Source organism: Eschrichtius robustus, chromosome 16 (genome assembly GCF_028021215.1).
Source record: "Eschrichtius robustus isolate mEscRob2 chromosome 16, mEscRob2.pri, whole genome shotgun sequence".
In the NCBI taxonomy this organism is placed as follows: Eukaryota; Metazoa; Chordata; class Mammalia; order Artiodactyla; family Eschrichtiidae; genus Eschrichtius; species Eschrichtius robustus.
In genome coordinates this window covers 47722716-47736543 of record NC_090839.1, presented here as the reverse complement: position 1 = coordinate 47736543, position 13828 = coordinate 47722716, and the positions used below count along the sequence as shown (strand labels likewise).

Genomic DNA, 13828 nt, shown 5'->3' with positions numbered 1-13828 from the left:
GAAAAGTGCACTTACCTGAAATTAGGGATGTGCTTGTCTGACATCCCCTGAACCCCAGCACTGACTAGAGAAGCCTTTTCACCTGGTTCCCAGCGTCTACCCAGGAGGGCCAGTTAACTTGGATTGTTTCCCTGCTTGCATCCTGCCTGCCTCTCCTCCACAGTTAATCCATTTGTTCATTCACAATGACGATTTGGTATCGTCCACTTTCTTGTTTCTTCTTTTTGTCTTTGGCATCGTTTTAGCAGCTTCTTGGGTGAGTGAGCATTTGAATAATAAAGTGATTCAGCTTCCTCATGGTAATACAGTATTGCCTCTCTGAAGGGCCTGGCAGCAAGTGGGCACAGTCTTTTCCTTCAGTCCTGTGTTTGATTTCTACTGACTCCTACAGCAGAGGGCAAGCATTAATAGCCAAGTGTTCAGTCTCTTTCCTGCAGGTCCCTCCCTGGGTGCTGCTACTGCCATTTCAGTGGGATCATTGAGGTGGACCCAGAACACTGAGTCAGTGACTGCTCTGGACCCCACTCCCATTCATCAGACTTAATTGGCCTTGAAGGAGCCTCATATGTCCCTTCTAGGTGAGAAGCGACGTAAACACTAACTTATTTCAGGGTCTGAATGTTGCCTGAGCCCCAGCGACCCATCCACCACCCATCATGCCTTCTGGTCTCCCTCCGGTGGTGAAGCCACGCTGGCCCAGCCTGAGCCTCCTGGTCTCTTCTCCTACAGACGCACCCCTGCACAGACGCACCCCTGCACACGCACACACACACACACACACACACACACACACAGGCGCACGTACACGTGTGGAGACAGACGTGTACTAGCACAGCGAAAGTCTGATGTTTGCTTTTAGGGTCCTCCATCAGTCATTAAGCCCCAGCAAAGATGGTTCTACCCTGACAGTAAAAGACACCCCTTTACCAAAAGCACCCTCTCGCGTTTAATTATAGAACCAATGATGATGTCTAACAAAAAAAATTGTTTTTACTATGTTATGTTCATAGTATTTTTTAAACTTTTCCAAAATACACGGCCTGATTGTATTAAATTTTTGAAAGGCATCAGGTTGTCTGATAAGTCATTTACCCTGCATGTTCACTTTGGCAGCAGAGATTTAAAGCTAGGTCACTTTAGGTAATCGGCTCCATAAATCTGTTGTATGCACCTCAGATTGGAGAGCACAGCCCGCACGCACCCTAATGACGACACCCCTCTGGTGACATGTCAGGGATTTAACAGAAACCCAAGGAGCAAATGTTTCTGGCCTTCATCCTCCCAGCAGGGTGGATTTTTATCAACCTGGGTGTTAACGTTTGGGACCCACAGAGATTCTTGGCTACTAAGAACTTGTTCTGGGTTCAGGCGGGTTCTCTCTTTTGAAGGCTGGAGGGGAGCATCTGTTAGAAATGGGGCCTTCCAGCGCCTCATTAAGGAACTTAAAATCAGGTGGTCAGGGAGAGGGAGTAGTTCTGAGAATTGAAATGGGGCAGAATAAGGAGATCTGTTTGGAGGCCAGCGAGGGGGAAAAGGCAGGGGTTTTGCTTGTGCAGCCTCTGCTGCTTTAAATAAAGAGCACACTCGCAGGCCCGGGTGCCCTGCACGGCAGGCCCGCGATCCCAGCTGTCAGCGCCCTCACACGGCCTCCAGGTGAAGAGAAGGAGCCCTTGTTTCCCGGGTGAAGAGAGGAGTCTTGTTCGTGACCCCTGGCCCGCGGCCACCGCAGACCCCCGCCCCCGCCGCTGGCCTTTGTGCTGCCGCCCCCTCCTCCCCTCCCTCCTGGCTTTGTGCTCCCTTCAAGTGGCCCCCCGGAAGGGACCACCCAGGGGGTTGCACAATGGGGGCCGAGGTAGCCACCAAAACATAGGTTTCCTAAGACAGCCCATGAAAAGAAAAATACTGTTTAACTATGTACATGTTTGTCCTTTCTACAACCGTTTTGTGTGGCCAACAAAACCCCACGTCCAGACCCTGCCTCGGCCGCACCTACAGCTGTTCCGGCCGCCGGGCGTCAGGCTTGGGATCCTTGCTCACAGTTCCTGTTCCCAGGGTGCTAATTCTTCATGCCGGTTACGTTGACGCGTTTGGATTGATGGTCAGGAAATTTGATATCAAAGCAAACAAATTACGCTGGCCTGATGAAACTGTTTATCAGTCGTCCTCAGAGTTGGTGGCTTGGCGTGGCTCCTGGGTGAAATGTGTCTGTAAGACTACCCAACAAAAGCTGGCAGCCCAGAATTCAGTTCTCAATAGCCATTTACACCTCGGTAAAAGGATTAGCGCCGGCCGATTGTTACCCTGTTTAAATCTTAATTTGCATCTTTATGGAGGTAGGGCTTCTACGGGCCTCTCTGCTTCTCGGTTGTGTTTGTGTACCTGTGGGTGGGGTGTCACTGGAGGTTTTCTCTTATTGGCAAAGGTGCTAAATTGCTTCAGGAGGACCAGTAAGCTACACAAATTGAATTAGCGGCTCGGGTTTTGACTGACAGTCGGCTTTGGTTCATTAGTTATATTTTGCAGCAGTTGTGGGCTTTGAGCATTAGGTACGTGAATGCATTCTGTTACTTCTGTTTAAGAACCTCATGGATCTTTGGAGGATTTTTAAATGTTCATTGTAATCAACAAATTTCCGTGGGAATTAAATGCAGAAAACCAGGCCTGGGATCTGATAAAATGATAGTTTTAAAATCATCTTTTCTATCCAGACCATGTGTTCTTAGTGAAAAGATCAAAGCCACTTATGTTTCAAAAGGAAGGTAGGACTGAAGCCGTGAGTTTCCAGGCGGGGTTTCGGCGAGCTCCGGAATCAGATGCAGACAGTCCGTCCGGGTTGTCCCCTTCCCACCCTCACGTGTGGGTTATTCCTCGGTGACAGGCTCACCATCCACGGCCACCTCTGCGAGTGATGCCTGTTTGTTGTTGCTTGTTCTGAAATACAGTTTCCTCCCTAAAACTTCGTTCTGGATGTAAACAACTCCTTTCTGATTCTTCAATTTCGTTAAAAAGACAGTAAACGTAATTCATAAGACTTTTAACAAGTAACACTATAATACGTAAATTAGGTAAGCAAACTCGTCCCTACCTGGAGTCGGGGACCACACCATGCTGACTGCTGTCTCCTGGAGAAAGGAAGCCCAAAAGTCAAGCTCGCATCACTGCAGCTGAAGCGCATCTGTGCCGAGTCCCCCAAAGATAACACCCACGGGCATGTGTGAAAGTCATCTGCTATAGTTAAGGAAAAGTTTATTTTCTGTTTGCTAAGAAGTCATTCTCAGCTTGTGATACTGAAAGAAAAAGCATAACACCTTTTCTCCCTTACTTTAAACAAAAAATTCTACCTTAATTTGAGGGCTCACATTAGCCTGACATGGAATTGCTTTCTTGTAAATTATGTCCTAAATTCTGTGTGACTGAAAAATGAAGCTTTCTTAGAAAGTAATTACTTTATGGGCTTCCCTCGTGGCGCAGTGGTTAAGAATCTGCCTGCCAACGCGAGGGGACACGGGTTCGAGCCCTGGTCCGGGAAGATCCCACATGCCGCGGAGCAACTAAGCCCATGCGCCACAACTACTGAGCCTGCACTCGAGCCCGCGAGCCACAACTACTGAGCCCGAATGCCACAACTACTGAAGCCTGTGTGCCCTAGAGCCCGTGCTCCACAACAAGAGAAGCCACCGCAATGAGAAGCTCGCGCACCGCAACGAAGAGTAGCCCCCGCTCCCCGCAACTGGAGAAAGCCCGCGTGCAGCAACAAAGACCCAACGCAGCCAAAAATTAATTAATTAATTAATTATTTTTAAAAAGTAATTACTTTAAATTTAGCCACAAACTAATTTTATTTATTGTATGCTTAACTATTATTGGATAAAATAAAATATTTTAAAGTGCCGTTTGTGTTTCTAGCGATTGCTTGTCGTCCAGCAGGTTTGTCCACTTGCCGGACTTCACAGAAAACAACCGGATGGTAGGGCCCAGTGCCTTGGTGCCAGGCCACATATTCTCCGGGGGAGACTGGACATGGGCTGTCAGGCCATTGCCCTTCCAGCTGAAGTATTTTGGTAGGAATGCAAATAGAAGACATGAAACAAATTGGGGTCTTGAATTCTAGAATAGTATTTTCATAACACATAGTCTTTAATCTTTAGCTCAGTACACTGTGAATTATTTAAGAGTTATTTTAAGCAAAGGATTGATGGATATTTTGCAAACTAAAGTCTATCCCATGGGGAGATAACTGTTAGAAATCTCAACACAGACCAACTCATCAAGGTTCGGAGTTAATCTGGCATTGGCCGTAGCTCCATGGGGATAGTGCTTGCGGCCGTCTAATTGATCACTGTCTTGTTGATCACTCGTTGCCAAGCCCTGGAAGCCCCAGACTGGTGTGACACCAACGTGTAAAAACAGGCTGTGACAACAGGCGTGTCATGAATTCCCTAATCTGGGTTTAAGTCTTGGCCTGTCATTCAACACACAGTGTCTTTAAGTGTGTCTTCAGCATCCTGTGAAATCACAAGTCCAATTGCTGTTCTCAACAGGCTTCTGATCATGTTGAGAAGACTCGGCAGACAGGGCATAACTGGAGAGTAGTACAAAGTAGGATGCGGTCTGCGTGGTGCTAGAGGAATTCAGGGATGAGAAAGATCCCTGCGAAGGAGGCAGTCGGAGAAGCTCCCAGACAAACGTGGGGGGAGCTGGTCTAAGCAGGCCTGATGTTTGGACCAATCAGACTAGGAAAGAACAAAGGCGTTTGGCGTGTGTTGGAGCACTGGCCCCACCGTGGTGGTATCAGGGGTTGGGGGGGTGGGCGCGTATGCTGGCATCAGGGAGCATTGTCTGTAGGGGGTTTATAACAGTAATCAAACCGCTGATCGGCTTTCTCTTCTCGTCTTTCCTGAGAATGGCAGAGATAAAATGCTCATCCCTGGAGGCTGCCCCCACCCCTCCTTAGCACAGCAGCATTAACCAGTGTCTGCCGAGTTCCCTGCTGTACTTGGGTTTGGGAGGAGGTGCGGAAGCCACAGCCCTTGCTCGGGGTTTACCACCTGGTCGGGAAGTGTGTCTAGAGGCATTGTAAGCTGGAGACCCCAAGCCCGCAGAGAGCCCCTGTTTGTCAAGCACAGTATTTAACTTTCTTTTGAATAGTTGCCCCATTTTAAAATTTGGGAGATGGCATATAAAAATAAAACTAGTAATTGTGAATTTCCAGCTTCTCAAAAACTGGAAAGATGTAGCCTCACTGAGACACACATTCCTCAGTGGGAGTCTAGGGTGACTGGCCCTTTGAGGTTGGCATGTGCCCCAGCTTTTAGCATCCTCAGCCCACCAGCCATGGGTGCTTGGCTCCTCCCCCACTGCGCTTACACCTGCGCGCTCCTCCCTGGCCACCCAGAGCACAGGGTCAGTCCCCTGGCCAGTCTGTCCCTCACCAACCCCATCCAGGCACAGCTGCCAGGAAACCAGCCATGGGTCCAAAATCCACAAGGTTTATCTCTGTTGCCTCGCCAGAGTTTTATACCACATTTTATTTCCCTTTACTATCCCATCACCACCAACTGTAGTCCCCACCTGGCCAGGCTCATCTCCTTGCTGGTCCCCACACCCCTCTCACCCTGGCATTTCCCGTCGCCTTTGCCTTGTGGCTCCTTGGCTTCAGCTATCATCTCACCTCCATCTGCATCCTGCCCGGCAGAAGGTCCTCCTCCCACTTCCTGATTGTCTTCCCCTTGTGCGCTCCTTTACTGTTCTGAAATTGGCTTATCTTCCTCTTCTTGAGGGCAGGTCTTGATCTCCGGTGGCCTCAGCCTGCAGCGGCTTGAACAGGGTTTTGGTTCCCAGCCAGAGATTGAGGTCGGGTCACAGCAGTGAGAGTGCTGAATCCTAGCCACTAGACCAGTGGTCATTGACAAGGCCCTGGCCCTTCAGCTTTGCAGAAAAGAATTCCCACAAAGACAGAAGGTAGTGAAGCAAGTAAAGTGTTTATTAGGAGAAAAAGGGTACAGTACGTGTGGACTCTCAGAGAGAGTCGTGCCCTTGTGGTAGTTTGAATCACTTATATGGGGCATTTCTTCCGGGTTTCTTTTGGCCAGTCGTTTTGATTTGCCTGATTCTGAGTCCATATTTGGTATATCTCAGGGTCCTGCCATGTGGACGTGCATCTCTCAGCCAAGATGGATGCCAGCGAAGAGGCCTATGGGTAGGTTGGCATCACTCTCCTCTTGACCTCCAAGGAGCTTTCTAGTCGGGCAGGTCTCTTTGACTTCGAGAATGAGAAATATGTGGTCTTTTATCTGGGCAGGGCCCAGCCTCTTCTCTCGATTATCCTGCTATTTTCATCTTGGAGTATTGGTCCACAGGGAACGAACTCCAGCTGTTTACCCTGCGGGGGTGGGGGCCCATCTGTCTCCTGCCTCAGTCTCATTCTGTGAATTGGTTGGCGACAAGATAAAGCCTTCCAGGGAGAATCAGGACCCAGATTTTGCCTTAGGAAAAGCAGGTATCCATAGGTGCTGTAAGTCCCACTGGCCAGGAGTCCAGGAGGTGTGGGGCAGCAGAGCTCAGGAGTGAAGGACCCAACAGGGTCTGGCCCATAGGGACGAAGACTCCAGGCTTAGCATTTAGACAGGAGCTCGGGACTTGGCAAGGAGCTGGAGTGCTGACAGGGTGGTCCGGAGTCGAGAACAGGGCTTGAATCTGGGGGCCCATTTCTATCTCCTGCCCAGGGTAGAAACCTGCTCCAGAGTGGGGGTGGGCCCGTACCTCCAGTGTACAGGCGGAGCAGGTCTTTTTCATCCTTGCATCATCGGGCACATGGCCATTGAATAGATCTAGTAACTTAACCAACCTTTGCACTAATTACAAATTAGTAGTACTTTGCTAATGAACATTGGTTTATAAGTTGCTTCATTTTCCTTTTGGGGTATGTATTGAATCTTCCCAACTACACGCGCGATCAGTTCCTTTAAAGGAGAAATACTGTTTTGTCTTTGATATCTTCTCCCATAGCTTTTTAGAATCATGCAAACATTTTTTTTTTAAAGGAAGTTACTAGCCAATCTCTTTGGAGGCTGTTGTGACCCTATGACAGACCTAACCTAAAACAGTGGCCAGATTGTTAACACTCCACCAGTCCCCCCGTAGACTGCAAATAGATGATGAGGGCTAAATCCCTCTTTCCACTCCTTCCTGTTCTTACTAAGAATAAAGAAACTGTTGCAGTGGGATCTGAATGGAGAAATAATAGTCATTTTTCTACGTTCAGAAATAGAGGACGTAACCTGTACTTCAGTCAGCAGTTTTCAATTTCTTAGCAGTGACAATTTAAGTAAATTTCATGTGAGTTGAGGAGCTCTAACTTTGTTATGATTGACAATGTAAAATCAGCCTTTTCTGCTGTTAAGATTATCTGGCATTCCTATCAGTCAGGTGGCATGTGGAATGAGATTGCACAGCTGTGGATTTGAACATCATTAAAGTCTTCAAAGGGTTAAAAGCTACTTCCTCTGATGGATTTAATACTGCCACATACACACAAACAAGTTTTTCAAACCACCCCGTTTTACATCTTTGTCGAGAGTCAGTCTAGTTGCTGCGTTTTTATGTCTAGATTATATTACAGATGTATTTCAATAAACCATGAGGAACCACCATAGATTCTAGAAGCTGGCCGTCTGTGCTTAAATAAACATCTCCTGCAGCACCTGTTTTATTTTATAGGCTCTGTAATCACAGTGACATTCTGAGAAAAGACCTTGACGCCTGTGAAGCAGCTGTCCTTCACCAGATCCCCAGACTCTCCCCTGGGGGTGGCAGCGACGAAAAGCAAGTCAGGTATGACTGTCGTCAAGTTGCTGCTGTGGTGGGTCGGCCCTTGTTCCCAGATAAGGGTCTCGAAACGCTGGTCCACATGATCAGCACTGTGCCGGGCACTTGTAGCATCAATTTAACTGTGGCTTCACCATCTACTTCTTTGTGAATGTATCTGTTTTTCATTGTTAATTGGATATATCTACTCAACCCCTGCCCATAGCAACATTTTTAGGCTTACGTGGGGGGAGGGAAGATGGGTAGGCTTTGTCTGGCATGTTAGCATACCTTGGTGAACGCCCAGGTTATCCAGCAAAGCCGCCATCTAGAGGGATGTCCTTAGCAGGTCCAAACCCCAGATAGGTTCCTAAATTTCCAAGGTCATGCTAGTGGTACAGACCCCTAAGTATGTTCCTGCACCAACAGCATCGACAAGCCCTGGGAGCTTGTTAGAAATGCAGGTTCTCGGGTTCCACCCCAGATCCACTGAATCAGGAGTCTGGAGGTGGGGCCCAGCCATGCAGGCTTGAATGAGTGTTTAACTCTGCTTCCTCAAGTTCTAGAGCAGCGCTCGGAGGACGTGCCTTAAATGGCTAGAAAGCTGGGGTGAGCGAGTGGGGGTTAATCATTTGCAGGGTGGTTGGCGCATACGAACCATGATTCTTGTACGTCCTTCCTAAATCAGATAGAAACCGATCCTTCCACCCACCTTCTCGGCACTCTAGGTGTCTTCTCATGCATGGCCTCAGAAGCTTCGTGGCATCTGGGCTTCTTAATTGAATTCGCAGAATTACAGATGTGTAGTGTGTGTAATTGTTTGTCCAGTGCTGGCCCCTGGTAGGTGCTTGATTCATGGTACGTGAATGTTACCAGTGTCCTAACCCCGATTTTTATTCTGGGGACTGACTACGTTTCCTCTTTATGAAGTAGGTCCCCACCGTTTTGCAGCAGAGAACAAATGACAGCTCAGGTGTGGTCAGCCATCTGAAAGGGCCTTGACTGGCCAGGAGAGCCAGAGGGGCTTCGGGTCTGGTTGTCTAACATCCGGCCTCGTCTTCTCTCCCTTCCACATGCCACACAGGCACTTTTATGTAACGATATAAACAGGAAGGGTAACGGGATTTTCGGAGTAGAATTCAGCATAAATCCAGTGTGTATTGGGTCCCATCAGGGCATGAGGAGAAGTCAGGGTAATGGCCTCTGAAAGGACCTTGTCACAAGAAAACTTGGCTAATCTCAGGGCTCCATTCCACAGACCACAAGGTGAGGTTCACAAGTCCTGAGTGTGTTTACATTCCCTTCTGCATCATGCTGTGATCTCCAGACTACAGAGAATGCTAGCCATGACCTTCCTGGGTCAGTAGCTTTTCAACTTAACAGCAGTAAAGGGCAGTGCACGAAAATCCTCTTCCATGTTTTTTATCATGTGATGTGAGAAAAGGCAGTCTTAAAATACCCTTTACAGGGGCGTGGAAGAAGCTGGCTGGGGAGAGTCTGTGGTCATTTGGTGATTGTGTGCTGTAAGGCTCTTCAGCTGGACCCCGGCTTCTTTCTCACTGCCTTGTGTGTCTGTTGATATACTATTTGGCATAAACCACCGTTGTGGTATGTCGCATAAAAAGCGTATACGCATTTATAATTCTCTTTGCAGACTGAGTTGTTAGACTAAATGATTCATCGTGTGACTCTCTTAACCTGGGCTGCCAAACTGTGACTGTGGGTGATAAGATATGATATCTCCATCAACTACACCAATGTTTGTTATAGTTTCTCAACATGCATAAATAGAGCATTGGTTTCCATTATGAGAAGCTGCATTTTTACATGACTGTTTTTACATGATCTACAGTTATGTATAAATCAGCCTTCCAGAAGAAATGATCCTTCTTTATGACCAACACAAATTTTAAAATTAATATCTGGAGACTTTGGAACTGTTTCTTTGCCACAATCATTTTTTAAAGCCAGATAAAGAAGTCAGGAATGGTTCCATTATAATGTCACTGTTGTGTTCTGTTACAATTAGAATTACCCCGTGTCGTGACTGAGGATGCTGTTCAGTGCACACTGATTGTCACTGGTTCCCTCTCTAGCCTCGGAAAAAGGCCCAGGTGTCTACCTGACCTTTGAGAGACAAGCAGTCAGGTCTTAGCTGCCAGTCCTTTCTCACAGGCTTTATTTCTTTATTTTTTTTTATGCTCCTCATATTTTATTTTATTATTTTTTTAATTGGCGTATAGTTGTTTTACAATGTTGTATTAGTTTCTACTGCACAGCAAAGTGAAGTAGCATTCCCTGTGCCATACAGCAGGCCCTCATTAGCTATGCATTCCATACACATTAGTGTATATATGTTAATCCCAACCTCCCAATTCATCCCACCTCCCCTTCCCCCCTGGGTGTCCATACGTTTGTTCTCTGCGTCTGTGTTTCTGTTTCTGCCTTGCACACTGGTTCATCTATACCATTTTTCTAGATTCCACATACATGCGTTAATATGCGATATTTGTTTTTCTCCTTCTGACTTACTGTACTCTGTATGACAGTCTCTGGGTCCATCCACATCTCTACAAATGACCTCATTTCATTCCTTTTTATGACTGAGTAATATTCCATTGTATATATGTACCACATCTTCTTTATCCATCAAAATGTATTGAAGACCTAAGTGTAAGATGGGACACTATAAAACTCTTAGAGGAAAACATAGGGAGAACACTCTTTGACATAAATCACAGCAAGATCTTTTTTGACCCACCTTCTAGATTAATGGAAATAAAAACAAAAATAAACAAATGGGACCTAATGAAACTTCAAACCTTTTGCACAGCAAAGGATACCGTAAACAAGATGAAAGACAACCCTCAGAATGGTGGGAGGAGATATTTGCAAATGAATCAACGGACAAAGGATTAATCTCCAAAACATACAAACAGCTCATGCAGCTCAATATCAAAAAAACAAACAGCCCAGTCAGAAAATGGGCAGAAGACCTAAACAGACATTTCTCCAAAGAAGACATACAGATGGCCAAGAGGCATATGAAAAGACGCTCAACATCTTTATTAATTATTAGAGAAATGCAAATCAAAACTACAATGAGGGGGCTTCCCTGGTGGCACAGTGGTTGAGAATCTGCCTGCCAATGCAGGGGACACGGGTTCGAGCCCAGGTCTGGGAAGATCCCACATGCCGCGGAGCGACTAGGCCCGTGTGCCACAATTACTGAGCCTGCGCGTCTGGAGCCTGTGCTCCACAACAAGAGAGACCGCGATAGAGGCCCGCGCACCGCGATGAAGAGCGGCCCCCACTTGCCGCAACTAGAGAAAGCCCTCGCACAGAAACGAAGACCCAACACAGCCATAAATAAATAAATAAGTAAAAAAAAAAAAAAAAAAACAAAAAACTACAATGAGGTATCACCTCACACTGGTCAGAATAGCCATCATCAAAAAATCTACAAATAATAAATGCTGGAGAGGGTATGGCGAAAAGGGAACCCTCTTGTACTGTTGGTGGGAATGTAAATTGATACAGCCACTGTGGAGAACAGTATGGAGGTTCCTTAAAAAACTAAAAATAGAACTACCGTATGCCCCAGCAATCCCACTCCTGGGCATATTCCCAGAGAAAACCATAATTCAAAAAGACGCATGCACCCCAGTGTTCATTGCGGCACTATTTACAGTAGTCTCACAGCCTTTAATCCCGGCGTCACGCTCCCCCTGCCCTCTGTGCGCTCCCACCTCCTGTGCCCCTTAGCACCCAGGAGCTGTTGCTAGGTATTCCCCTAAGTGAGGTATTCCCTTCTGCCTTGTGGTATCCCTTGGACTGAAGCAGTCAGCTGGTCATTCCAGAAACACAGACTTGGAGAGAATGATACTTTTGTTCCTTAATTGTTAATGACATTGATGTCACAGAATTCTAAGCCGGGCGGAATGGGAAGGCTCTAACAGCTCATGGACTCCTGCAGGCCTGTGAATAGAGCCACGTTTGGTGTGGTCGTGGCCCTGCTTGAGCCCCTGACCAAACCTCGGCAGGCGACATCTGTCTCTGCTTTAATCCCATCTGGAAAATGGGACACCTGCCCCATAGCATACTCTGAAAGATAGTGTGAAGATTTCTGAATTCTGTATCACAAAATGAAGCATCTTAAAAGAGAACAAAACCATTCCTGTCATTGTTATTATTAATTTTAATTTTTGTTATATCAAGGATTAAATGTTGAAAGTCCTTCATATGAAAGGTTTACTATTATTAGGTGGAGGACCAAGTCATTATTTTAGACAATTATGAGTTTTTAAAATATGATTCATGTCACTTGGGGCAGTTGATTTTAAAAATTTGTTCATTATTGCCTCCTGGAGAATATATTTTAACACAAAAGTGATTACTTAATCACTTTATCTTATATGAAAACCGTAATGAGACCACCCATGAGCTTAGGAGTCACCCAATTGTACTCTCAAGCTAATGCTGAACAATTGTCAGCTTTATAGTGTTTGGAGTATAGTATGTAGAAATCTCTTTATTTTATTCTGCTTATGTTCAGAATAAAATTCAAGGTACTTATTACTTTGTCTGCATTTAAAACTTTTGTCAAATTACCAGTCTGTTGTAAATCATTTGTAGTTAGGAAATACTGGTACATTTGCTTAAATTGCAGTTTTCTCATTGGAAACCATTCCAAGTATATGAAATTAATTATAGACTATTTAGAGTCTATTGCTTTACATATCTTTAATTAGAGGAGTATATAATTTAGCTGACATCACACTTTGTTTTTTCTGTGTGACATTGATACTGTAAAGTTTCCGAAGTGAAGTGGACAAAAGAGGAAAAAACTCCTTTAAGTCCTTTGTACCACTGTGTAGATGTTCTGATTCTGTATGTTTGTGTAGAACCAGGGGCGGGACTCCACACAAGGCCAGCCATGGCCCAAGCCTTCCTTGTTGCCAAGTGTTGGTTTAGCTGTTCAGAAGTCACAGGTTCTAGTGCTCAGCCTCCTCCAGAAGCTTATTTGCTTTTTGACCCCATAGGTTTCCTCCTTTTGTGAAGCAGGTATAACAGTTATAGGAAACCTTAGCTACTTCTTTCACTCCAGGACCCGAAGGATGGTTACAGTTGGCAGAGGTGTTAGTAACCCGAGTCTTGCCTTGGCTTTGCTTCTGCAGAAATCATGTGTATCAGTCACCAGAGAGACTGGTCTCTGATAATTCAATCCATCCCAACTAACTTAACTAGTTTAACTCATCCTCATTAAACTTGTTCTCAAATTTAATTCAACCTAACTAAACATTCTTTCAGGCTAAAAACACAATTGATTTACTCATTATGAGAAATATACCTGCTGACTGGACTAGGATTTGCCGATGGCCTGTGAGTGCGTTTTCCTAGGAGGGAAATAAATCTATTGCAAACCCAAGTACAGATGCAGAGGTTGCTTCATTCACATAGAACAGAACAGAGGAACTGGGGGCTTTATGACGTCGGTGGGATCTCGACATCACCAGGAGAGACAAGTTGCTGAAGGGGCTTTCTACCAAACCAGCCTGGAACCTTGGAATCATTTGGGGAAGTGTTTAAATAAGTTCCAGGATTCCAATGATGCATCCCACTTTATTCAAGTCTTGGGAAAAATTAGGGTTAGGTCAGGCAAAGGTTATAACAATTAAGATTTATTTTAAAAGCTTCTGGATTGTACCTAGACTAACTTTTTTCACATTTTATTATGAAAATGTCCAAACATACAGAAAAGTAAAAAGAACTGTACACCCACATACCCACCGCCCAGATTCTACCATTGACATTTTATTACACCCCCAAATCTGTCTCTCTCCATTTCCCATCCATCCACCCATCGGTTCCAATCTGTTATTTGTATGCATTTCCAAGTAAGTTGCAGATATTAGTACACTGTTTTTTAGCTTGTACTTTGAAATTTTTAAACATCCACAAAAGCAGATATGAGTATAATGAAATCCCATGTACCCTCACCCAGATCCACAGTTGTCAACAT

The 13828-nt window shown here is 45.6% G+C and overlaps 1 protein-coding gene across 2 annotated transcripts in view; it reads left to right on the top strand.

Moving 5' to 3' along the window:
- Positions 1 to 13828, top strand: part of KIZ (kizuna centrosomal protein) — a 113963-nt gene that overhangs the window by 62490 nt on the left and 37645 nt on the right. Inside the window, exon 7 of one of the 2 annotated variants that reach the window (XM_068524597.1) lies at positions 7720 to 7833. The exons of the other annotated variant lie outside the window; for it this stretch is intronic. Coding sequence (XP_068380698.1) covers positions 7720 to 7833 — 114 coding nt within the window. The remainder of the gene's footprint in view (positions 1 to 7719; positions 7834 to 13828) is intronic. 2 annotated transcript variants of the gene reach the window in all.